Source organism: Sorghum bicolor, chromosome 7 (genome assembly GCF_000003195.3).
Source record: "Sorghum bicolor cultivar BTx623 chromosome 7, Sorghum_bicolor_NCBIv3, whole genome shotgun sequence".
In the NCBI taxonomy this organism is placed as follows: domain Eukaryota; kingdom Viridiplantae; phylum Streptophyta; class Magnoliopsida; order Poales; family Poaceae; genus Sorghum; species Sorghum bicolor.
Window position 1 is genome coordinate 1,290,940 of NC_012876.2, and position 25,578 is coordinate 1,316,517.

A 25,578-nucleotide genomic window follows, 5' to 3' on the forward strand; every position below is an offset into this window, starting at 1 on the left:
TGCAGTTGCAAGGTCCAACGTACAATCAAAATTTCAGCATCTCCAATCAATCCACGTAGAGTAGATTACACATTTTCGAGATGCTGTGATGTTTCACCAGCACTGCGTACGATTGAAAAACTCAGTATATAGTATAAGGTCGATGTTTTCTTTTTTACATGGGCAGGTTTTTTCTCGGACGACGTCATATTTCACCACCCTGCAATTCGACATGGCTTATATAATCTCTCCGGCAGAAAGAAATATCCATTGCTACATCGGGTTAAGACAGAACGATTTTAGATGCTACTACAGGTCCATCTTTCTAAATTTCTAACAGAGATGAAGCCACCAGAAGTCTTGGCAAATTAAAGCTGGATCGGGCATGGAGATTCACGCACCTGCACACAATGCGAGTAGCAATTGAGTTGAAGGTCCAAGAAATATATGGGGTATACAGTAGTATATATTTGAAACATAGTATAGCATGGTTGTGTGCATGTGTCAGATTCTTGAAATTTACAGCTGAAGAAGAAATAAAACAGATTGGCAGGATCTCCTGTTATATGCCCTTTTATGGCAAAAAGTAGACTAACTACCCAAACATATTTAACAGCGATGTGTGAAAAGTAACTGGGAAAAAAGTCACACAAGCAATTTAATCAACTGTATCGTGAAATGGTGAGGGAGAATTGTTTGACAAGCATGAGGCAATAATTGCAGCATTAGATGAACATGATCTGTAGAGATACCAAACTAACCTGCTTATTGATATCACTTCTTCAGTAACAGATTTCGGAACTCCTCATTTGACTTCAACTCCCCTGTGACATCTGGTTTCTTCTCATCCTTGTTGGTCCACCCAAGAGTTTTAACCACAGCTCGTGGTGCAAAACGGGTATTCTTCCCCGTGGTTTTTGCATCACCCTTAGGTACTTCATTGTCTGGTCCACTGGATCCTGTTGCTTTTGCATCATCACCGCCACTCTGAGGTAAATTATCTGGAGAAAGGAATATGTTACAAAATTTGGATAAGTGTTTATTCTCAATTTTCAAATTTCTGTGGCTAACTACTATTTTTGAGATTTTCAAAACTTCCGCATATAGCTTATGGAGCCTAACTGGTGGTTTCCATCCAATATTTTACCTACTACTTTTAGTGCAAAAGAGTAAAAGGTCAGGTGTTCCATCTGTTAATGAGCTGGCACCAATCTTCACTCTCCAGGGACAATATAGCACTTCTAGAGTTCTTAATCCTTTTTGTTTACAAGTAATTGTTTGCTTTAGGTTGATCTATTCATGCAATTTTGAAAATATAAAAAATGTGAGACACTGAATGTCTTCCACTGGCAAAGAACATACCCTGGCTTGCTTGACCTGCTTCGCGGCTCTTCTTACCCTTGCTTGGATCTGATCGTGCAATACTAACTTTCTTTCCAAGCAACTTCTGCTTGTTTTTCTTAACAGCTGCCTCAAGATGCTTGTTGTCTGAAAAATCCACATAGGCCAACCCCTGTATAAAAACAATAAGAGAAGACAAATCAACAAAAACTGCAATTCAAATTCTTTAGTAACACCCTTAAAACACGATGCCTTAGATTTTCTGCACTTAAAAGCAATACCCATGACCATAAACAGAAAACATGGAGATAGTGGTAGCACCAACGACGTGGCACTTATGTGTTGTTCACAACTTCACAAGGACCATTTGAAGAAAAAACGAGGGGGATTTTTTAACCCCGACCTGAAATTCGCTCCCACAGGTAATCGAACCGAGGAGCTGAGTGCTACTAGAGCCAACTAACCAACTCAGCTAGAGGCCCTTTCACTATTTGAAGAAAAATATAGTCGCGCACATTTGGGAAATACAACAACAAAATGGTGAAAACATAGAAGTCCACTAGAATCAGTTTCCATGAACAATTATTGGAAACCAGACTTTGCAATTCGGATCTAGTAGGAATTAAAAGAGCATAGTGGGTTTCACAGCAAGCAACAGCCCCATGTCTTTACCCATCATTGGCAGACTAGGGGTGCTGCTTGGGTCGGTCCTCAGCTGGTAATGTAGGTCCCTGGGCAGGCTGGAAGTTGGAGCAGTGGAGAATCACAAAAGCTGGAGCAGGATGAAAGCTGCGTCTTTCAGGCAGACTAGGCAGGGTAAGATACATAATCTGCGGTATTTTGATACGCTATGTGCTCTTCAACCTAATATTGTAGTGTCAGCATTAGAAATACAAACTACCAGAGCATCCAGTGAACTAATCCTGGAGCAAGAATAATCAACTAGTGCCTTATTTTATACTGAAACCTGCAAAGATGCAGTGTACGGGTTCCGACAAGCAAGCAAATCATATTACACTATGGGACACTAGAGGCAAAAAGGAAAAAAAGAAGAATAAAACTGTAACATATACCCTTGATTTTTTTGTGAATCTGTCCCTCAGCAATCTTATTGCTGTGGCACCACCAATGTCAGAGAAGAATCGTCTGAGATCATCTTCATTTGCCTATAGAGAGAGGAGTGAGTTAATTTATTGAATTTTAGGAGCCAAGTGCATCTAAGAAACAGAAAATGACATACCTTCAAGTCAATATTTGACACAAAAACTGTACACTTGTCATTATAGAAGGATGGCTTTGGTTCATTTGAACTTGATTTCCCTGTTTGGCTGTCACCGTCCACTTTCATCTCCATAGATGCCACGACCTTCTCCCTGCTGGCCTCTCCAACCTCTACAGCAGTAACAGCACCACTGTGCCCACTTTGTAAATTTGATCCTTGGTCATCTGATGGCATGGTGCTTTTTGGTGGATTCTCTTTTCTTTTCTTAGCAGGGGGCTGCTGTTTATTGGCCATTTTACTTGGTTTTCTTTTCTGAGAGGAATCATTTGCATTAGAATTATCATTGGGGTTAGGGTATGCCTCAACTTTAGCCTCCTCTTGAGACTTGAACGTCATAAGCTCCTTTAGCCGAGGGGTAACCTGGTCAGATAGAAGGATAATAAGGCGGAGGACGATAAGTTGATAACCCATGCTACCATCAAATGTACAGAGTTCAGTTAGGAACACTTTAAACAGTTGAACAGACATCAAATTATCATGGCTAGAACTTTAACTTTAACGCCTGCAAGATTCAATAACAAACCCAAGGGGCCAACAGCTGATGATTGCACATAGGATTTAATCACATGAAAATCTGAATGATGTCAAAGTTTTCATGATTAATCAAACTTTATGCAGAAGGAACCAGGAATCTTCACAAAATTATGTTCCTATGGTTATTAATCAATAATTGGCATGCCAGATCTTATGTATTGCTCCTTTTTATCAAGTGCGCCAAAACAAGTGATTCATGTATAGATGACAAACTGAAGAAACATTCACTCACATGCTGAAGGATCATGCAGGGCACATCAAGCCAGTTTAACTTTAGGTTTCACAAGAAAAAAAATTCCAGTTTGCAATCAGAAAAGCCAAGTGAACAAACGAAACAGAAGAATACCTTCTTAACAGCAAGGTCATAATCATCCAAGGTGCCATTCTCCTCTTCAAATCTTATCCATGAGTGACATATCTCCTAGCAAGTTTCAGATAAGAGCGTTGGAAATTAAATCATCAGTATTAATGAGAATCGTCATGTCGAAACATCAATACTTAAGCTACTATTTAAGAGTATGGTTCATAGGCAGCAGCAGGAGTACATCAGTAGCTACATAACACAGGAACTCAGGATGCAAGTAACCATACATATTCAGATATTCTCATATTTGTTTGAGAAGAGATTACCTCTGATCCAGAACCAGCAAATCTTTTGCTATAACAACGCTTATAAAGGGATCTCGCCTCATGTACATGGCCCATTTCTATCTCCATTGAAATGTACTGCACCCAAACTTCAAAAACAGACCCACTGGAAGAATAATAGCTGATTTAAGGATTTCTGGTAAAAGAACAACAGAAAAATTTGCAGAGTAAAAACAAAACCTTTTCTTGATTGCGTTTTCCCAAACTCCACGAGCTGCAGAAAGATCTTTGCCAAGACTATGCTCTAGTTTGGCCCAATAAGCATATAAGCGCAGTAACTCGTTGATACCCAGTTGAGGTGAGAGAAATTCTGCAGCATCCTGAGTTTATATCTCATTATTAATTATAGGAAGAACTAAGAAAATGTGTAAATAATGAGGTGATAGAAATAATGTACCGTTAATGTCTGCCTAATCAGTTGAAAATCCAACCCATCAGAAATCCTTCGTCTTAAACCATGAACTCGAGTAAGATAAATATTGAGATACTGCAATTGTTCAGACATCCAAATAAAGATAAATGAGAACCACTTCCCACCAGAACAGTTAACAAGCAACAGACGTTGGAGGGAATAAATTCTTGATGAGTTATCTGCTTTTATGTAGAAAGTTTTTTTTTCTCAAACATGCAGGAGAGCTGTATATCATTTTAAGAAGAAATCCCCAACACTCACACACACGCAAACACCTACAGCACTCTAGAAGACTAGAACAAAAATAAACCCTGCAAGTTCCTGCTCACCTCTTGTATGGTTGAAAAGGAACATTGTATTGCCCGTTCAAATACCTAAAAGCATGTACAAGCACATACATTTAGCTCCCAATTATAAATAAAAGAAACAGATGAAGACAAACAACAATCTTCTAAAACTACAAAAAGAGCAAATACAACAAAAGAAATGCAGTGAACACATTAGACATTCATGATATACAGTGTTGTTATATAGAACTTACATGCTGCAGCTCTTCTTCAGAAGCACGGATACGCTCCAAAGACAACAAATAATGGACCCATAGCTCACCAACCCATGTACAATTTCTTGTGGCTCTGTAATAAACACTTCTGAGTACAGAAGGCACCTACACAAAAGAGCATCTCTTGATACTATAAAGAGAAAAATATCATGATGACTGCATCTACATTTATTGCCAAAGAAATTTTTAAAAGGACCTTCAGGGTTCTATCCAGGTAACTTGTATATCCCATCCATATATCACTTGAAACAGGAAGCTCTGAAACAGCTCGCTCATACAGGACTTGAACACGAGCAGGATCACCAGAAGACTCCTCAAATTTGATGTATTTCTGTTTCACCCACAAAAAAACAACATTGAGTTTACTAATAACAAGAATTGGAAAAGTAAATGACAATGAATTTGATGAAATAGCACTTGAAAAAAAAGTAAGCACCATATGAAACTTAAGCTTGGGAAGACTGTAAGGTGGCAAGGAACCTAATAACTTTTTCTCTCAAACGCGCAGGAGAGCTGTGTATCATTATATTAAGCACAAGAAAGTGGGGCAAGAACCCAAAGAACCTAACAACTCATACTGTGTTATTCACAGTACAAGGGGCAGATTGATTCCTTCTGGTTTCCAAATAAAATTTTCCTCAAAAATATTTATCAAAGCATAAACAACTGGAATAAAGAAACTAAATTTCAAATGACAGAACTGACGAATTAAATGTTTTTCCAGCAAGATCATCAAATGAAATTGTAAGTCTGCAAAGTGAAACAAGCCAAAAAATAGAAATTAGGTAAAAAAAAGAAAATTCAAAGAAAACAAGTTTTTCAGCACAGATGTAACTTTTCACCACAAATTTAAGACAGGAGAACTGCTCAGAGTCTCAGACAAACCTGATTTAAAAAATATCCAACAAAATGACACGCTAATAGGTGTGCATCTCAATTATCAAGTAAAAAGTAGCACCATGAGCTGTAAACAAGGTTTAAGTTAAGCAATGACAGATCATAAATTATGTTCAGCATACCACAAATTCCTGCAGTTTGTCAGCTTCAGATGTGCCTGCATTGCTTAGTTGATCCTCGTATTGCTTCCTTTCATTGTACATATCATTGGCCTTTTTGTAAGCAGATACGACATTTGAGGGGACACCATCAAAATCTGCACCTGGATCATTTGCATTCCCTTGCTCGGCCTCCCAGCTCTTATACTCAGCAAGTGTTGATTCCATATCAGCCAAAGGAACAGATAACTGGCGGTGGAATAGCGTGCGTATACGCTGAACTTGCTTTTCCCTCTCCTCATCATTGGCATCAGCAATGGTGATCAAAATGGCCATCTCATATTCTCTATAAGCTGCCCATAGTTTGCTACCCTCAGTAATATGCAGCCCCCCTGCAGTAATAGCACTTTCAAACAAATTTCTCATCTTGGAGAGGCCAGAAGGTGTACATTGAGACACCGACTGATCATGCTCTTCAACATAATCAAGGTAATCCCGCCATAACTTGATGGACTGCAATGTCAGAACCACCACAGTAAGTTAGCACTCGACAACCCACATGCCCAATGCTTTAAATACGATATCACAATAGCAATCGAACATACCAGGTATTCTTGCACCCCACGCTCGTAGAGCTTTTCAATGTCACCAAAAGATTCTTCACTGTGACAACAAAAACAAGACAGAAAAAAGAAAACCACAGAATGAAACTTATCTTCCCACAAGATTGAAGAGCAGTGTTTTATGCACAGACTGCACATGATAGAGGTACTTCATGAAGGAGTAGACGTAGAAAACGATCACAAACCTCGAGCTCAATGAGATCTCGTCCTTAGCCCACTCCTGCCACATCTTTGGGGTGAGAGGAAAGTACTTGTTCATCTCCTCCCTTGCCGCACGAAGCTTCTCAATGTTGCCTGACTTCCTCAGGCACTGGATATACTGCAACAACAACCACAAAACACTCACCAACAGCAAGCTAACAGTATGATAAGCTTATCATATCTCAATTAACACTTTAACAATGACCACTCCATCTCCATGCAAGGCAAGCAAATAACAGCTACTAGCATATGGAAGCATTCCAGTTACTCACGACTAGGCTGATAATCCAGTGATAAGATTCCCACACTGCATGTCTGAAACGGAGCTCCCCCGCACCAAAATCAACATCCTAATGTCCCCAATTAGACTAACAAGTAGGATCCAATGCGTAAGAGCACGCAATAACTCCAACCCTAGTGAAGCTACCAGCAAATGCCCCAACCAACACTAGTGGCTAAACCCACTCAAAAACCCTAGCGCGCCATGGCAGCCGGATAGGGGGAGAGCGCAGGAGGGAGGGAGGGCGAAGGATACCTGCACGTGGGTCTCGTAGTCGAGCGGCTGCTCCTGGAGGGTTTTCTCTAGGGCCTGGATGCGGAGCTCGTCGGCGGCGGCGGCCCCCTCGTCGTCGGAGTCGGAGTCCGACGAGTCCGAGTCGGAGCCCGACGGCGCGGCGGCATCGGGCATCTCCGCGTCGTCCCCGCCTCCTGCACCTGCTGGCGCGGGCTCGGGCGCCGCCTCGGCCGCCTCCGGCAGCTCCTCTTCCGTCGTCATGTCTCTCTGATGCGTGCCCGTGTGCCAGTGAGCGCAACTGTGCAATCTCAGGTGTAGGTCGAATCGTTTTCCCCGATTCTAGAATTTTCCGGACAAGGGCGGTTCACGAATTGATTTCTTTTCAGAAAGAACCTTTATCCATTTGATTATAATCGCATCAATTTTTTTATGAATTATCTCAGAGCACTCAACGATATATAAAGCTTTCTTATTTTTTTCATTTCAGATTATTTATTAGGAGCTAAAAAATTCAATATAATCGATGACATAGCTAAAACAACACATTTTATAGGGTCTACAAATCATGTTAGCCAAAAGCACGTCAAACATCGTTTCGAAATATAAAGTTTTCTTATTTTTTCATTTAGATCATTAAGGAGCTTAAATATTTAATAAAAATAAATAGGTAAAAATGATAATATATGGGTTCCAAATATAGGTAAAAAAATGATAACATGTGGGGTTCACATGCCAAAATAGGTAAAAGATGATAACATGTGGGGGTTCACATGCCATGTTAACCAAAACAAATTCGCTTCATAATGGTTAAGAGGGGATTTTGCTCATTTTTAAAGTTGGACTTATTATAGTTTAGTTTTTTCCTCGAGTCGATAACAAGTTTAGAAATCAAATAGGCTTCACTATTAGAATTGCTCGTGTAAATCATACACAGTATCATTGATTTTTTGTTTTTAATGTTTGTATTGTGAGATGATAGCTATCAGCGAATCTTACAAGAAAAATAACACATGAATAAGAACTAGTGCAATCAAAAGAAACCTTTAAACCTTTCTGGTTGTGACAACTTGGTAAATTACTGTGCGACGGATGACTATTTCAAAAACCTTGTGGTGTATTTTCAATATATACTTGGTTGCAACTGTTGAACATAACAAAGAGTGATAACATTTCAATCGTCCAACAAACAACAATAACATTATCTACTTTGTTTGTGGCATCCTCTAATCATTCACCCTCTACGTGAGTTTCGCGTGGAAATTCATATGTTCTAAGTAGATTCTAGATAGACTAGACGTTTGGAATTTGAGAAGTTTTTTGTTCAAACGAAAAGTACTTGTTTTGTAGACAAGCACATTCATCTGATTTTTGCGATGGAGACCTTCAACCGTTACTATATATACCCATATCTAAACAAGTATCCGTATTTGCATCCAAGCCCCTGCATAGTCAAATACAGGGACCTCACTGTAAAATCCCAAAATCCCCGTGTCCCTGGGGAACCCTCCCGTGGGTCCACACCCAATTGTTCTTCTTCTTCCCTTCCCCTTGCAATTCTATTCCACCGCGGCCACCGGAAGGGAAGCCTCCAGGCTCACGCCACGGTTTCACACGAGCAAATCCCGCCGCCTCCTCCTCGCGCACCCCTTCCCATCCTCATCCTCCCCGGAGCACGAGGCGAGCCGCCGGATATGGCGCCGGCGGCGCCGGACGGCGGGGCCGAGTCGCAGCGGCAGGCGGACCTGCTTAAGCAGGAGGGCAACGCCTTCTTCAGGAAGGAACGCCTCAGCGCCGCCATCGACGCCTACACCGGGGTAAGCCTGCCTGCCTGACGGACTCCCCCGCTCCCGGCGGCCTGATTCGCGTGCTGCGCGCTTGCCGTTTCAAATACCAGTTATATACAGGCGTCCTTTCTGTTTCCCCTGTTCAATCGATGCGTTGTGGAGTGAGTTACAAGTGTGGTGTGCAGCATTCTGCTGAGCGCGGCAGCGCGTCTGGTGCGTCCCGCTGATAAATTGTCTGAATCTATGCTGAATTATCCGAGATTGCTTCCTGAATACTGCTGAGTAGTAACCATGGCTTGGTGAATTGGTTTGTGGTGTTGGCATAGCTGTTCAGAATGGGTCACGTGATATGTTTTGCCTCTTGTGGTGAAGAAAATACTTGAGGATTGAAGACGGTTACCTGTTGGCAGGCTTATTTTTTGGGCACTGGTTAGGTGGTTCGATTAGTTAATACAGAGATGTTCGCTATCTAGTTGAGTGTTGCTGTGCAACAATGCAGGTTGCAGAGAATTTTACCTTTTAAGCTATGTGGGGGTGGGGCTAGGCAATGCTAATGTGCTGTCCTTTGCAGTTTGCTAGACACTTAATGCTAGGCAGGGAAATGGATTAAGAGCAGTTACTGGGAGAGGTACAAAATTGAATGGAGAGTTGATAGATATTTTTTCCAATCTTTTGCCAGGGTGTACAAACATCACAGGCTTCTAAAATTCCTATCCTTGCAAACCACAGACTTATTGAAAATTGATTCTAGATTAAGGAACGTGACATTGGATGAGTTGGTTTTAGCCAGTCAGCTAGGGTTATAGCCTACCTCCAGTTACCTAGGTAGCCGCTTTGTCTGGCATTTCCAAGAAACTGATGTCCGTTAATGCACATACATAGTTGAACCAATGAACACTAAGGTGCTGTTATTTGTAACGTCATCCGGTTACACTGGTAACAGATAACGTGCGATTCTGTTTGTTTTAGTCCAACTGTAATTAAGTCACGCCGTAATCAGATACCACACTGTGGAAACGTGTTACCCCTGCTAGGAGAGCGCGAATCGTTACTGCTGTGCGTTTTTTTCTCTGCTCCACATGTCGGACGAGGCGTGCACAGACTTGTTACTGGCTGCAAGTCTTATTCATTCCGCATCTTTCTGGATGTAGACCCCACTCAAGATGGCAGGCGATGCCATGTGTCAGCCCCATCCCATTTCCGTTACCATGTGGGAAACAAACAAATGAAGGAATTTGTTACTTTATTTAAGTTACCTGCCTTTTTCGATTACATTAGCGTTTGCGTTACAGTTTCTAAACCAAACGCCATCTAAATGTTAGTAAAACTGATGTCATCTGTAGTTGAAACCCTGTATATCTTGCACATCCCTTGCTAACTTCAGTGCCTATTTTGGTTGACAGGCCATAACTCTCTGCCCAAATGTTGCAGTATACTGGACCAACCGAGCACTTTGCTATAGGAAGCGCAAGTATGTAAAATTGATAGTCCCCTTATATTGTTTTGTATTATTGATCAACTTGGTGCACAACCTGAGTCACTGAGTGTTTGCTTCGTATTATGTTCCTATCTAAATGGCCAGTGAGTGGTCTAAAGTTGAGAAAGATTGCAGAACGGCTATCCAGCTTGACAGCCAGTCTGTTAAGGTGAGTGGGTGCCTTGACTTGTCTTTAATCAAATTAATTCCTCTATGCATTTTTGTTCCCATCTGACTATGGGAATATACCAAATTATCGAGAAAGCACTATGTGCATTCTATATACCTTGTTTTCTCATAAGGAAAGGAATTTCATTCCGATCAAAATTTTTCATTGACCAAACATGTAATATAGTCAGTATACCAGTATCACACCTCTTGCGCATTATCCACATGCTTGTTGAGTTATGCTTCATTTCGTATTGCAGGAACCAGTTTCTTTTCAAGAAGTAGGATGAAGTGAAAACTTGTAGACATATCATCCATGAATTTTCCATTTGTATTGCATTTTTTATGATCTATTCACATTCACTCGTGAGCACACTCCTGCAAGTGATTACTAAGAATATCTACTTTAGAGCCAAAATGAAACTATTTCTGGAACTGTTCAGATTCTTGTTAAGATTCTGTATGGCTGTCTGCTAACTTGATTGTACGACTTAGCATAATAACATCTAGTGATGACCTGATGATGTATTCAGAGGGTTTATTCCAAGATTCTTTGACTTATTCGGTAAGATATGCTTCATACATGTACAGGGTTTACTAATATATGTTTATAAGTACATCTTGGGATGCAATATTATGGAGTCAAGTGGCGGAACATATAACTCAAATCAAACCAAATGCCACAGAATCTGTTTGTTACTTGTTTGCAAACTTCAATCCATCTTAACTCTCTGGCTTTAATCATTTTGAATTGGACTTGATTCACTATTGAAATTGAGGGGGCACTGCATTTCAGCATTGTTGTTCTTTTTTTTTTCCTTTCCTGGATGAGCAACACATCACATTTATCCTATCCAACAATGTTAATACTCCTAATCTCGTCTTAAGATGATAACTTGCTTATTTTATTGGCAGGCGCATTACATGCTCGGGCTAGCTCTTGTCAACAGCCAAAGATTGTCAGAAGGAATAAAATCACTGGAGAAGGTACCCCCCCTCTTTTGCAAGCACGTGTCTGTGTGCTTGTATTACTTTGCTAGTTTGCTGTTTTAACTCCTAATCAGTTTTGAACACTTTTACCAACCATCAATAGTTGCCCTCTTCCAAACTTTTATCAAGCTGAGCTCCACAGTTACTTGCTTCATGCCTGTGTATAAATAGTTCTCATGGTGGGCTCACGATCCAACTTATTCCTATGGTCCTAGTATGGAACTTCTGTGTATAAATAGAGGCCTCAAGCTGGTCTTTGCTCCTGCTCCATCTTGTCACGGACAATACAATGTTAGCTGTCCCGATACAGGATTGGTAAAAGAGCATAGAACACTGCTTTTAACAAAATTTTATCATCCAGATACACTGTTATTGTTTTTTTTCCCATCTGGTAAGGACAACAGTTCTGACCTGAGTCTGAATTACGAATGGTTGAAATGACAATTAGGCAGCATGTACAAAAAGCAGGGAAGTTATAATTTCTAGTGCCAGTGCCACCTTTAGTGCAGTTGTCTCTTTGGACAGAGTTAGAAATTAGAATTCAGTTTCTCTTTATTCCATTTTTAATGATGAACAAAACTTTTTAAAACTAGTCCTTGGAGCTTGGAAGGGGTGCACATCCTGCAAGCTACATGGTCGAAGAGATATGGCAGGAGCTTTCTAAAGCAAAATACATTGAATGGGAGAGCTTATCAAGAGAGCGAACTTCTCAACTGCAAAAGCTAAAGTGCGTGACGAATTTCTCTTTTCCGGACAGGGTTAAACTGTAGTACCCTAATGTATTTGTTCCGTGTTTTCCAGGGTAGCATGTTACGAAGCCATAAGGTGTTACAACAGCCTTGATAACCCAGCTGCAGGTGTGCCAGTAGAACAGCTAAATGAGCTCGACGAAGTTTTCATGAAGGCTGCAAAAGCTGATACTCCAGCAGAAGTACTACACTGCCTCACACAATATTTACTGTGGCCGTTTTGTCTGGTCTAACCACTCAGCCTATCTTACTTGCAGGTTCCTGACCATCTCTGCTGCAAAATTACACTTGATATCTTCAGAGACCCAGTGATCACCCCAAGCGGGGTTACTTATGAGAGGGCTGTACTTCTTGACCACCTTCAAACGGTAACTGACACAAGCACTGACAGTTTCTTGCAAAAGCACTTGTGTTTTGACATATCAAATTTATGAACCTCGTAATTCATACATAGGTGGGGAAGTTTGACCCGGTGACCCGTGAGGCACTCGAACCACACCAGCTGGTTCCGAATCTTGCCATCAAGGAAGCTGTACATGCATTTTTGAGCGAGCATGGTTGGGCTTACAAGATCAGATGATTGCTTTACATACTGAGTTGGAGGTAAGATTAGCGATACAGGTTTTTGGCTACTGTCGGATTTGACGGTGGGAATTTTTGTTTACTGTTGGTGGCGGATTGTAATCTGGGATGGCCGTGTACAGATTCACCTTCTCCGGTTATTGATCGGTCTGTACATATGAGATGCTATTAATTGTAAACAGTACACCAAAGGAAGTGAAGTTGAGTGCCTGAATTCCAGACTGCTGTTTGCTTTAAGGGAGTCAGCAGAATGATATAGGATTTATCTGGTGTAGAACGGCATGCCCACTAATAAGAGCCAAGAGGGTGGGGAAATGGCGATTCAAGCTCATCCCATCACAATCATGCCATGCTTTTTTATTATATATGAACCGTGATGGGTGAAGTTTATGAGAGTCATTTACTAAAAGGTGCCTCTTTTAGTTGAGGTTCCCAAGCAATCTCATTCGGAAGCAAAAACTGTTACACGAGCTCTGCAAGTGTGTCTCCTTTAGAGCTCCACAGGTGGCTGCAACAAGGACAGAACAAATGCATGACCCTGAGTTCCTGACTGCATCTTCAGTTCTGAATCTGCTAGACCTTTTTTTAGTGTGTGTGTGTGTGGCTGTGAGCCGGAAAAACAGCAGCAGCTGGCTCGTATCGTACGGTGCCTTGCTGTCAAAGCACCCATGGAGAAGACTGTGGAATGCACACATGCGGGATCTTTTCACGGGGACGCAAAGGCGCAAAGCCATCGTGGCATGGCATCTTGCAAAGCCTCTCGTCTCATTCGTGATCTCCCATCACACAAACAGAATATATACAGTGGATGGCCGTGATTAGCGAGCTAGGCGTGCCAAAATGGCAAGGTGCCACTGCATATTGCAAGTGGTAAATTGTACTGCAGTGCAGGGCTGCAGGCTGGGGTGACATGACCATGAACCGATGCAAGCTCTCAGCCAGTCAGCAGCCTCTGAAATCCTCCAACTCCAGATAAGAAACCTGACAAGTTGAGGGCACATCTCTACTTTGTTCACTCCTCAAGCAACAGCTCAGCTCAGTTGCTCCTTCCCGATCGTCACCTCACGCCTGGTTTAGTTTCCAAAAAATTTTAAAATTTTCCGTCACATCGAATCTTTGGACGTGTGTATGGAGCATTAAATATAGACGAAAATAAAAACTAATTGCATAATTTGTCTATAATTTATAAGATGAATCTTTATAAATCTAGTTAATCATCAATTATTGAATAAAAATTATCAAATACAAACGAAATATACTACAGTAGTTCAAGCCAAAAGTTTTCACGAACTAAACAAGACCTCACCCAGTCACCCTCACCTATGGAGGAGTAGGATGACTTACCAAACCACGCCAGGCCTATAAACACTACCACCATGGCTGACAATGTCACTGTCACTGCGTACGTGCAAGAACTGGAGCGGCTCTCCTGCTGCACCATGGGGAGCATGGACTACGACAATGACAAGAAGCCCAGAGAGCAGACGAGGAAGTCGAGGACCATGCTCCTGCTCCTCGTCCTCACCAACGCGGCCTCCATCCTCATCTTCTCCGGGGCCGGCACGGCGCTCCACGCGCACGTCAGGCGGCACTACCCGGCCGTAGTCCACGCCTGGCCCTCGGCGAAGCTGCTCCGCGAGCTCAACGTGACCGGGCTGGCGATGGCCGCCAGCCACGCCGAGGTGGTGGACCTGTCGGGCCGCCTCACCGCGGCCAACAAGGTCCTGGAGGCCATCCTCGGCGGCAAGGCCGCCAAGCACGACATGGAGGCGGCGCGGGAGGAGCAGCGGGAGGCGGCGGCCGGCGGGCTGTGGCAGCAGCGGGACCAGCACCTCGGCGACGAGCTGAAGCTGGCGGTCGGACCGCACAAGCTCCCGCACAGGCGCCTGATGATCGGAGGCGCCGGCGGGGGCGGGGGCGGCGACGAGGTGATGTTCCCGGCGCTGGGGCAGGCGTGCCACCGGTACCGTGACGAGCTGGAGCGGTACATGAACTACACGGTCGGCGGGGAGTGCCCCTCCGACGAGGCGTCGGCGCAGCGGCTGATGCTCAAAGGGTGCGAGCCGTTGCCGCGGCGGCGGTGCCGGCCGCGCACCCCGGCAGGGTACGTGGAGCCGACGCCGCTGCCGGCGAGCCTGTGGGCGATCCCGCCGGACACCAGCATCGTGTGGGACGCGTACACGTGCAAGACCTACGGCTGCCTCGTGAACCGCGGCAAGGCCAAGGGCAGCTACGACTGCAAGGACTGCTTCGACCTCCGCGGCCGGGAGAAGCACCGCTGGGTGCGCCGCCGCAAGGGCGAGAAGGACGACGACGCCGACGACGAGCGGAACTCGCTCGACTACACCATCGACGGCGTGCTGGGTTTGCTGCCGAGAGGCAGCGTGCGGATCGGGGTGGACATCGGCGGCGGGTCCGGGACGTTCGCGGCGCGGATGCGGGAGCGCGGCGTCACCGTGGTGACCACGTCCATGAACTTCGACGGGCCGTTCAACAGCTTCATCGCGTCGCGCGGGCTGGTGCCGATGCACCTCAGCGTGGCGAGCCGGCTGCCCTTCTCCGACGGCACGCTGGACCTGGTGCACTCCATGCACGTGCTCAGCAGCTGGATCCCCGACGCCATGCTCGAGTCGGCGCTCTTCGACGTCTACCGGGTGCTGCGCCCCGGCGGCGTGTTCTGGCTGGACCACTTCTTCTGCCTCGGCACGCAGCTCGACGCCACGTACCTGCCCATGTTCGACCGGATCGGGTTCAACAAGCTCCGGTGGAACGCCGGCAGGAAGCTCGACAGGGGAATCCAAATGGACGAGTGGTACATCTCTGCGCTGCTCCAGAAGCCCAGGAGGTGAAGGTGACTGACTACGGATGCATACTTGATCTCGATCAGTCTATCCATGGCAGAATGATCACCCCACCGTACTTGACCTGATCAATCAATCATACAACTATCAGTGACCACTGACCAAAATACCCCGAAATTTCTCTGTTTTCATACACTTCTAGACCTTCAAGATTGAACATTTAAAGCTGGCCTACTATTGCTTACCCTTCAGAGCAAGAAGGATCCAAGAAATCTATCACTTCCTTCATCAGAGCATAAAGGGCAATCTTCTTAATCTAAGGGCACCAGATTTGTCTCCTGGTTAGTCATCAAATCAAATAACCAGTTCATTCAAAACATGTCATGCCAACCTACAGTTTATCCATTTTCGCCTCATGATGAGATGGAAGTCGCCGAAACTCTCCAGTTAGTTACTCAGTTTAATACACTCGCCAACATTTTCAGGGGAAACAAAACCCATTGCGACCTGCATGCATGACTGCACAATGGAAATGGTTTCAACTTGTAGCTATATTAAAAATAAACATTAGAGCAGTCTACGTTGTGTCAGTACTCAGTATGTCACACCTTCAAATTCTTGACTTAGTGAGGACATCCAGCAGGAAATAAAACAGCTTCACCAAGCTTCGTTCGACACCTGAAAGGAGCATGCCAGAAGCTTGGACGTTTGTGAGGTCTGAAAGGAGCTTCACAAATGCGTAATAGCACTAGACAGACACTGCATTTGTGAGGTCTGAATACGTCACACAAACGAGTTCACTAACCATATTCTTCCTTGAGCTTTCTCTTATGCTCGTCGGTTTAGTAGAAAGCCCTGGTCATGAATTGGGTGAAACACCTGCATCATTAACATAATGGCTGGTCACAATAGGAAAAATAACAGAAATACATTTCTAAAAATGTGCACGGGGGAAACATATACCTGCTTCACAGGATTACAGTAGATATGCCGAAACTCTGAGCCATGTTTCCTAAGATAATCTTGTAATTTATCAGAATCCTCTCTTCGGAAAATATCCCATAAGGCACCACTTGTTCTCTTATGCATCAGAGGATTACACAAGGTATTTGATGTTTCCTCAGAAGCTATATTGCTGGATTCAGTAGAAGATTGTGATAGGTTATGTTCAGTGTCTGCTTCTAAAACACCGTAAAGTTCCCGAAGATCTTGTTCTTTCATTTTCTTTCTGGTCTTCTCGATCTCACAAAGCTCATGTTCCTCGTAGGACACTTCTTCTGTGCGCATCAAAACATTTACCTGGTAAAACAGACAAGTGTCACAATTATTTACTGCCGTGACAAACTAATGAAACCCAATCAACTGCTAAATAAGAAATAAAGAACTATCATTTGTTAGTAGTGTATACAGATACAGCTTGAGGATCAGATCAGAGAAAGCAATATAAAGCGTGTTCGAGAAATAAAAGCAATGAGACATAAAGAAAGCAAGAATGCAAGATGCAGGTTACTCATCAGTAATGAAGACAATAGCTTTGCATAAGTTCTAATCTACTTTGAAGGTACAAGACATCCACAAATGCTATAAACTGAAAAAAAAGAAATACCAGTAACAACACAACACAAACCACATCAGACATGTCACAGTGAAGCTTGGTCACAGAGTCACCTCTGCCTAACTCTTGGGGAAATCCATAAGGTATGCAAATGTTTGGCCCAAGATCTGGCTTCTAGGCCCCATGGGGAAGCTTGACAGCAAGATTTAGCGGACCATATCGAGGATCAGAGTACTGAGGAAACGGCAACGCACTAATAAACTCGGCACTGTGTCGAGGCAATCTCTGATTAAACAAATTAGATGGTGGCCAATCCTTTAGCTTAAGCATCTCAGGCCACTGTGTTGTGGAGTGTTCTGCCTTTGCTTATATCTCATAAAAAACTGGTGTACACTTATTTTCACCTGCAACAATACTATTCGCTGTGAACAATAGATCACATAGTTTATCCACACTTCCACAGCATACAAATAACACCATTCTTTGAATACTAAAATTGCAGTTAAATTCACCGATCAATCAACAAGCTCCGGTGGAACGCCGGCAGGAAGCTCGACAGGGGCATCCACATGGACGAGTGGTACATCTCTGCGCTGCTCCAGAAGCCCAGAATTGGAGGTGACTGACTACGGATGCATACTTGATCTCGATCAATCTATCCATGGCAGAATATGATCACCCCACTATACTTGACCAGATCAATCAATCATACAACTATCAGTGACCACTGACCAAAATCCTCCGAAATTTCTCTGTTTTCATACACTTCTAGACCTTCAAGATTGAACATCTAAAGCTGGCCTACTATTGCTTACCCTTCAGAGCAAGAAGGATCCAAGAAATCTATCACTTCCTTTAGAGCATAAAGGGCAATCTTCTTAATCTAAAGGCACCAGATTTGCCTCCTGGTTAGTCATCAAATCAAATAACCAGTTCGTTCAAAATATGCCACGCCAACCTACATTTTATCCATTTTCGCCTGGTTATGAGATGGAAGTCGCCGAAACTCTCCAGTTAGTTACTCAGTTTAATACACTCGCCAACACTTTCAGGGGAAACAAAACCCATTGCAACCTGCATGCATGACTGCACAATGGAAATGGTTTCTACTTGTTGCTATATTAAAATAAACATTAGAGCAGTCTGCGTTGTGTCAGTACTCAGTATGTCACACCTTCAAATTCCTGACTTGGTGAGGACATCCAGCAGGAATGAAAACAGCTTCACCAAGCTTCTGCTCGAACGTTCAAGGTTCGACACCTGAAAGGAGCATGCCACCACATAGGGAAAAATGCGTAATAGCACCAGACAGACACTGCATTTGTGAGGTCTGAATACGTCACACAAACGAGTTCACTAACCATATTCTACCTTGAGCTTTCTCTTATGCTCGTCAGTTAAGTAGAAAGCCTGGTCATGAATTGGGTGAAACACCTGCATCATTAACATAACAGCAAAAAAGATGGAGCTCGGGGCTTCTCGACGTCACAAAGCTCATGTTCCTCGTAGGACACTTCTTCTGTGTACATCAAAACATTTACCTGGTAAAACAGACAAGTGTCACAATTAATTACTGCCGTGACAAACTAATGAAACCCAATCAACTGCTAAATAAGAAATAAAGAACTATCAATTGTCAGTGTATACAGATACAGCTTGAGGATCAGATCAGAGAAAGCAATATAAAGCGTGTTCGAGAAATAAAAGCAATGAGACATAAAGAAAGCAAGAATGCAAGATGTAGGTTACTCATCAGTAATAAAGACAATAGCTTTGCATAAGTTCTAATATACTTTGAAGGTACAAGACATCCACAAATGCTATAAACTGAAGAAAAAAAAATACCATTAACAACGCAACACAAACCACATCAGACATGTCACAGTGAAGCTTGGTCACAGAGTCACCTCTGCCTAACTCTTGGGGAAATCCATAGGTATGCAAATGTTTGGCCCAAGATCTGGCTTATGGGCCCCATGGGGAAGCTTGACAGCAAGATTTAGCGGACCATATCTAGGATCAGAGTACCGAGGAAACGACAACGCACTAATAAACTCGGCCTGTGTCGAGGCAATCTCTGATCAAACAAATTAGATGGTGGCCAATCCTTTAGCTTAAGCATCTCAGGCCAGTGTGTTGTGGAGTGTTCTGCCTTTGCTTATATCTCATAAAAACCGGTGTACATACTGTTTAGTTCCCCTTGCTAAATTTTAGGTAACTAAACTTTAGTCACTTTAGTAGTTAAAGTTCCAAACACATTGACTAAAAGGAGCTAAAATAGTTTAGTTCCATTAGGCCCTGTTTGGTTTCCCTTGCTAAATTTTACCTAGCTAAACTTTAGTCACTTCAGTAACTAAAGTTCCAAACACATTGACTAAAAGGAGCTAAAATAATTTAGTTCTATTAGTCATCCAAGAGTAGCTAAAATAATTTTAGCTAGCTAAAATTTAGCAAGGTGAACCAAATAGGCCCTTAGTCACCCAAGAGTAGCTAAAATAATTTTAGCTAGCTAAAATTTAGCAAGGGGAACCAAACAGGGCCTTATTTTCACCTACAACAATAAATTGTGATCCAAAAGTGGTTAATACTTTACTATTCACTGTGAACAATAGATCACATAGTTTATCCACACTTCCACAGCATACAAATAACACCATTCTTTGAATACTAAAATTGCAGTTAAATTCACTGACAGACAACGAGCTCCTTTACTACTTGTAACTTGAAAGGCATGTCCTATTGCTTGACATGGTAAACAAAACTTCCACAGAACTATACCACCACCATGAAAATCAATTTGGGAAAAAAGATGCACAACAGATCATAACACTCACTACTAAAAAAAATTAACAATGACCTTTTAAAACCCTCCTCTGAGGCGGTTACAAGCAACCACCTTACAAAATCGATTTATGGAGCGTCTCCTAAAATCTATTAATCGATGCGGACCTTATAAGTGGCACATCTCAAAAAATACCCTTATTTTTTGAGGCGGGCCAATTATAAGGCCCGCCTTCCTTAACGTGGCCATTACCACTCCTCTTAGGCTCATATAAATACTAGTGTAGAGTTTCCCACTCCTTACCCTCTCTCCCTCTGTCTTAGCCGCACAAGAGGCGCCGCACCCTCCTCCTCTCCACCTCTCTCCGTCTCAATATCCCCTCCCCTTGGCCTCCCTCCTCTCCTCCGGCCTCCCTCCCCTCCATGGCTCCTACCTCTCCCTCCACGGCGAGTAACACGGTGGTGCGCGCGAGGCTCCTCCCCACTGGATACTCCACGGTGAGCAGCAAAGCAGCGGTGCGGGGCGGGAAGCGCGAGCTCCTCCATGGCATGGGGGTCTGGCAATGCAGGGTCAGACAACGTAGGGCCGGGCAGTGCGAGGCTCCTCCATGGCACGGGGTCGGGCCACGTAGGGCCAGGCGGCGTAGGGCCGAGCGGTGTGAGGCTCCTCCACGATGAGCAGCAAGGCAACGACGCAGGGGGCAAGCAGTGCGAGGCGCCCTTCCCTCTCCCCCTTCTCTCACAGGCGTCCCCCTCCACAGCGTGGATCCAGTGGGAAGGCACCCTCTGGCACCATCAAGGAAGCTCTATTTTCCTTGGTGGTTTGATTCTGGCCCTCAAGGAAATCTACGGCCTTCAAGGTAATTCCAGTTTCCTGTAGTGTTAGTTGTGCCGTGCCCGTGCCGGCACTGCGGACCGAAGTTGCGGCCCAGGCACGGCACTACCACCGGGCCGTGCCGTGCCTGGACCGTGCTTTTTAGTGTTGTACTCAGACCGGCCCATCGTGTTAGTGCCAGATGGTAATATATATATATATATGGTCAAGAACTGACAGTGATAGACGAGCTCGATCCATCACTGCCTATTATCCTCTATGAGATCCATTTTCGGTAGTGATGCCGGATTTAGATTTGGCGATGATATAAAGATATGGAGTGATATTGCATTTTTTTTGGTCGGGAGGAATTATATATATGTACGCTGACGCTAAAGGAAAGGACTTCGTGGTGATATGTGATCTGATTAGCTGAATCATTGGTGCATGGTGCTGTGGTGACACGACAACACACAAAATAATTGAAGTGGTAGGGCGGCTTGTTGCTGGTAGGTCGTACGTCTACGTCCCATCATGCATGGATCATGCCGATGATAACAGCTAGCTCTAGCTGAACTAAAAATCATACCCTGCCTGCGTCCAAATATATATATAGCTCAAAATTCACAAGTTTATACCAGCATTACACAAATGTATATCTGGTCGCTGCATGCATGCCGCTGATCAGGCCATGCATGCAGGCAGCAACCATGCAAGTCCTCCAGTTGCTGCTCCCATTGTTGTTGGCTCTGGCGCCGGTGTCCATCCTGCTCGTCGTCCGGCGTGCAACGCCGCCGCCGATCAAAGCACGCCTGGCCACCCTCAAATCTGCCATAGCACGTGCACGTAAGCCAATTATCTTCGTCACCGACTTCGCCACGGCGCATCACCTGCTCGTGCGGGGCAGCAGATCAACAACCGCCGCCGCCGCCGGCGGCGGCTCTTTCTCCAACCGCCCGCCGTCTATGGCACCCAGCGCCGTCCTCTCGGGCCGCCGCTACCACAACATCAACTCGGCACCCTACGGCCAGCTCTGGCGCGCCCTCCGCTACAACCTCACCTCGGGTGTCCTCCACCCGACGCACCTGCACCGCTACGCGGCCGCAAGGCGCCACGCGCTACGCGGCCTCGTGGCGGACCTCAGCGAGCAGCAGCAGGTCGCCGCCGGCGTGGTGCTCGCCGCGGAGAGCATCCGCAGCGCCGTGTTTGGCCTCGTCTCCACCATGTGCTTCGGCGACGGCGTCGACGCAGGCGTGGTCCGCGCCATGGCCGACGTCCAGACCGAGCTAGTCCTGTCCTTGTCCACGGTGCGCACGTTCGTGTTCGTGCCGTTCCTCGCGGTGTCTAAGCTAATCTACCGCAAGCGATGGAACAAGCTGGCTGCGATACGGCAGAAGCAGGAGGAGCTGTACCTCACACTCATTGACGGCTGCCGCCGACATCGCCGGGACTCAGCTGACGAGACGCCGCCAACGTATGTGCACACGCTCATCGACCTCCAAGTCCCGGTAGAAGAACTCGACAAGCAGAACAGCGTAGGAGGCGAGGACAGGCAGCAGCAACGGAGGCTCAAGGACGGTGAACTAGTGGGACTCTGCTCGGAGTTCCTTGGTTCCAGCACTGAATCTGTATCCGCGTCGCTGCAGTGGATCATGGCGAACCTAATGAAACGCCCAGACATGCAGGAGGCCATCAGGAAGGAGGTTGACGCTGCTGTGGATGCAGACGCCGAGGAGGTCGGAGAGGAGGTTCTTGGGAAGCTCGACTACCTCAACGCTGTCATCTTGGAGGCGCTCAGGCTGCATCCCACCACCAAGTTGGCATTTAGGCAGGTAAGCCAAGAACTACTACTACTATAGGGAGCTAGTAATCCTTCCATTACAAATCCAAATTAATTGTACTAATTCGTTTTAACTTTTGCTATATATATATATATAGGCAACGTATCTAGTGCAAACTCATCTCCTGTGCAAACTATGCAAACTCTAATCTGGACCGCAGGATGTTGATCCAAGGGGGCGCATGAGAGAGGTGGAAGGAGAGATTTGTAAAGGTGTGATTAAAAGCGGGCGGTTAAGTGCAAAATTACCCAATCTTTCCGCGCCCCTTGGATCAACATCCTATGGTCCAGATTAGAGTTTGCACTAGATACGTTCTCATATATATATATATATATATATATATATATATATATATATATATATATATATATATATATATATATATATATATATATATATATATATATATATATATAGTACTTCTAAATTATATGTCGTTCTGATTTATTTACATACGCAATGTCTTAGGTGTATATTAAAAGTTATATATCTAAAATAAAAAAATCTATACAGTTTCGAATGATACAATTTAGAATAATGAAGGAATTAAAATAACTACATATATTAGGAGTGTTATTATTATTTTCCGTAACCTTTCATTATAAATTATTTTTTAGCCAATGACAAAATCTCATGTATATATATGTAATTTCTAACCAAAAAAGGTGACGGAAGAAGACCAAGTGGTTCATGATGGCCACCGTATTCCTGCGGGCACCAAGATGGTCTTCCCCTTGGAGGCTTTAGCGAGGGACAAGACAGTTTGGGATGACCCTGATGAGTTCATGCCAGAACGTTTCCATGGATGTGGAGGTGGAGAAAGCACGAAAAAGCTGCTGTCCATGGCAGCAGAGATGAAGATGATGCCTTTTGGTGGCGGCCGGAGGATGTGCCCTGCTATAAGCGTCTCGTTGCTCCACATCAGCTACTTCATGGCAAACCTTCTGAGGGAGTTTGAGTGGAGGGAAGCAGACGGTGAGCACACCATTCAACTCCACACCGATCCTGCCATCGAGATGTTCAATTTCATGAAGCGTCCACTGCGTGCTCACCTTGTGATTCGCCGACAGAAAGGCACAAAATTTCGTTAAGTGGACAAAATGTCCTGTCGGTCCACTGATATATTTTCACTAGCCCGGTTATATGGAGGAACTACTTTGAGTATCCCTCTAGGTAAATAACACAGCATTGTAATGAGAATTATTTTCAAAACTTTGTATCAACTCGATGTAATGTGTTTGAAAATTTAATAAAATCTTTCCTTATTTTTTTGTAATAAGATTTTTTTATTTCCATTACCGCGCTCAGTATTCCTCCTTGCTTCCGAGGCGATATGATCTTTTTTTAGCGTCCCATTCATAGAAATGGCCTTTTGATGGACATATTTGGACAAAATCTGGTCCAATGTTGACTTGGGTCTCACACTCTTTCTCAAATCTGTGGACGCTTCGGCTTACCATCTTTGGGGTCCCATGCATATCCCCTGATCAATATATAATAATATTATTGAAGCCTTATCTTCAATCACATTCCATTAATTAGGAGTAATCATTACCTCTTGCTCAGATGAAAAACTCTTTGCATACCCCCTCCTGAGATCAGGGATCTTAAATATGATCTTGAGGGTCTCTATCTGCCATCAGGGGGATTTTTTTTTTTCAAAATAACAACTTGTCGCCCCACATCTTGTCACTTCCTTTCAACTCTCTTGGATTACCAATGACCACATTCTTTCCCTTTTGTCCTATCGGCCAATTCAGACCAAACCTCAACACCTTCTGCAAGCCTGCAAGCCAGTGTTGTTGGCAAAGAAAAATGTCTTGTCAACTTGCATATCACATAGACTAACATCCCTCATTCATTGTCGATTAGACCTATCGATGAAAAACATTGTAATTGTTCGTCACATGTGAGAAGGAATTATGACATCTATAATAAGCTTGCTGCTATATAACTAAATAAGCGGAGGTAAATCATGAAACATCTTGATATATCCATTCTTATGTAATTCATCAAAAAAATTCTCACACTCGGAATTATCAAAAGTGGTTTCATAATCTTATTGCTGATTTTTGTGATAGCCTAAAGAGAAGCACAAGTAAACAATTTCAATTTAGATGGCCATACATACTCAGTAGTATAAACATTTCTTGATTCATCTAATAAATTATATATCAGAATGAAATTCAAGAGCATCCATAGATTTCCTTTTTTTTAAAAAAAATTACATCCATCCAAAGAGTGCTAGTTGCCGGTCCCATAGTATCTTGTCATCTTATTAACTAGATGCATACCCCGCGCGTTGCTGCGGAAATCGCGGATTAATAGATTGTGTAGTACGATGATGTGGACTATACTTATTTGTCTTGCTGGCGTGGACACTACAGTTGTCATATGTGCTATTGGATTTTAATTGTATATATGTGGTAGCACATTGCATGTTGAGATAAATAGTTATTGAGGTTTTACTTAGTGGATTTTAACTCAATATGATAGTGCATTGCTTAGGTGGATAGCTTGCATGCTTAGAGAAATACTTAGTGGGATTTAGGATTATAAGAGTTATAGATTACATGCCTAGATTTCCTTTTCCTAAAAAAAAAACATGCCTAGATTTCCTTTTACTATATATTATACAGAGTGCATGCCTCGTAAGGGCAGTCCCAATAGGCAGTTTCTTGTTTCATATTCCAAGAGAGAAATAGAGCAATTAATATACTATAGAAACTATCCTTCCCAATCCATAGTTTCTATATTATTTTGTATACAAGAGATAACTTAAATGGAACACAATAAAGCAATCGATCAATTGTGGCAAGCAACCGTACAGATCAAACATCTTGCAGAAAAAGCTAGCTTACTCTCACTTCATCCACCGAGGTTGTAAATTGTAATATCTAAAGCATGAACTAGCAGATCGATCGACAATTCCAACTAAGCATGTA

At 43.7% G+C, this 25,578-nt stretch overlaps 4 protein-coding genes across 5 annotated transcripts; 3 read left to right on the forward strand and 1 right to left on the reverse strand.

The window, feature by feature from the left end:
• Window positions 21-7,412, reverse strand: LOC110436958 (squamous cell carcinoma antigen recognized by T-cells 3). Its single transcript, XM_021464798.1, has 16 exons — window positions 7,113-7,412; window positions 6,562-6,695; window positions 6,359-6,416; window positions 5,778-6,266; window positions 4,955-5,089; window positions 4,738-4,863; window positions 4,526-4,570; window positions 4,182-4,271; window positions 3,965-4,104; window positions 3,767-3,890; window positions 3,483-3,557; window positions 2,561-2,962; window positions 2,394-2,486; window positions 1,342-1,492; window positions 741-980; window positions 21-380 (listed from the first exon to the last, which is right to left on the reverse strand). Exons 1-15 carry the CDS (start codon window positions 7,350-7,352, stop codon window positions 754-756), a joined length of 2,529 nt encoding a protein of 842 aa, XP_021320473.1. The 5' UTR covers window positions 7,353-7,412; the 3' UTR covers window positions 21-380; window positions 741-753.
• Window positions 8,636-13,086, forward strand: LOC8066084 (E3 ubiquitin-protein ligase CHIP). 2 transcript variants are annotated; one of them, XM_002443706.2, is made up of 8 exons: window positions 8,636-8,905; window positions 10,279-10,346; window positions 10,458-10,521; window positions 11,436-11,507; window positions 12,104-12,237; window positions 12,312-12,441; window positions 12,517-12,627; window positions 12,714-13,086. In XM_002443706.2, the coding sequence occupies exons 1-8, from the start codon at window positions 8,783-8,785 to the stop codon at window positions 12,837-12,839; spliced, it is 828 nt and encodes a 275-aa protein (XP_002443751.1). In that variant the 5' UTR covers window positions 8,636-8,782; the 3' UTR covers window positions 12,840-13,086. The 2 variants fall into 2 exon arrangements, with proteins under 2 accessions (XP_002443751.1, XP_021320477.1); XM_021464802.1 differs by lacking the exons at window positions 10,279-10,346; window positions 10,458-10,521.
• Window positions 14,255-16,277, forward strand: LOC8066085. The gene has a single exon (XM_002443707.2). It carries the CDS (start codon window positions 14,281-14,283, stop codon window positions 15,688-15,690), a length of 1,410 nt encoding a protein of 469 aa, XP_002443752.2. The 5' UTR covers window positions 14,255-14,280; the 3' UTR covers window positions 15,691-16,277.
• LOC8068556 (cytochrome P450 89A9) lies at window positions 21,406-23,905 on the forward strand. The gene is made up of 2 exons (XM_002443708.2): window positions 21,406-22,624; window positions 23,299-23,905. Exons 1-2 carry the CDS (start codon window positions 21,467-21,469, stop codon window positions 23,722-23,724), a joined length of 1,584 nt encoding a protein of 527 aa, XP_002443753.1. The 5' UTR covers window positions 21,406-21,466; the 3' UTR covers window positions 23,725-23,905.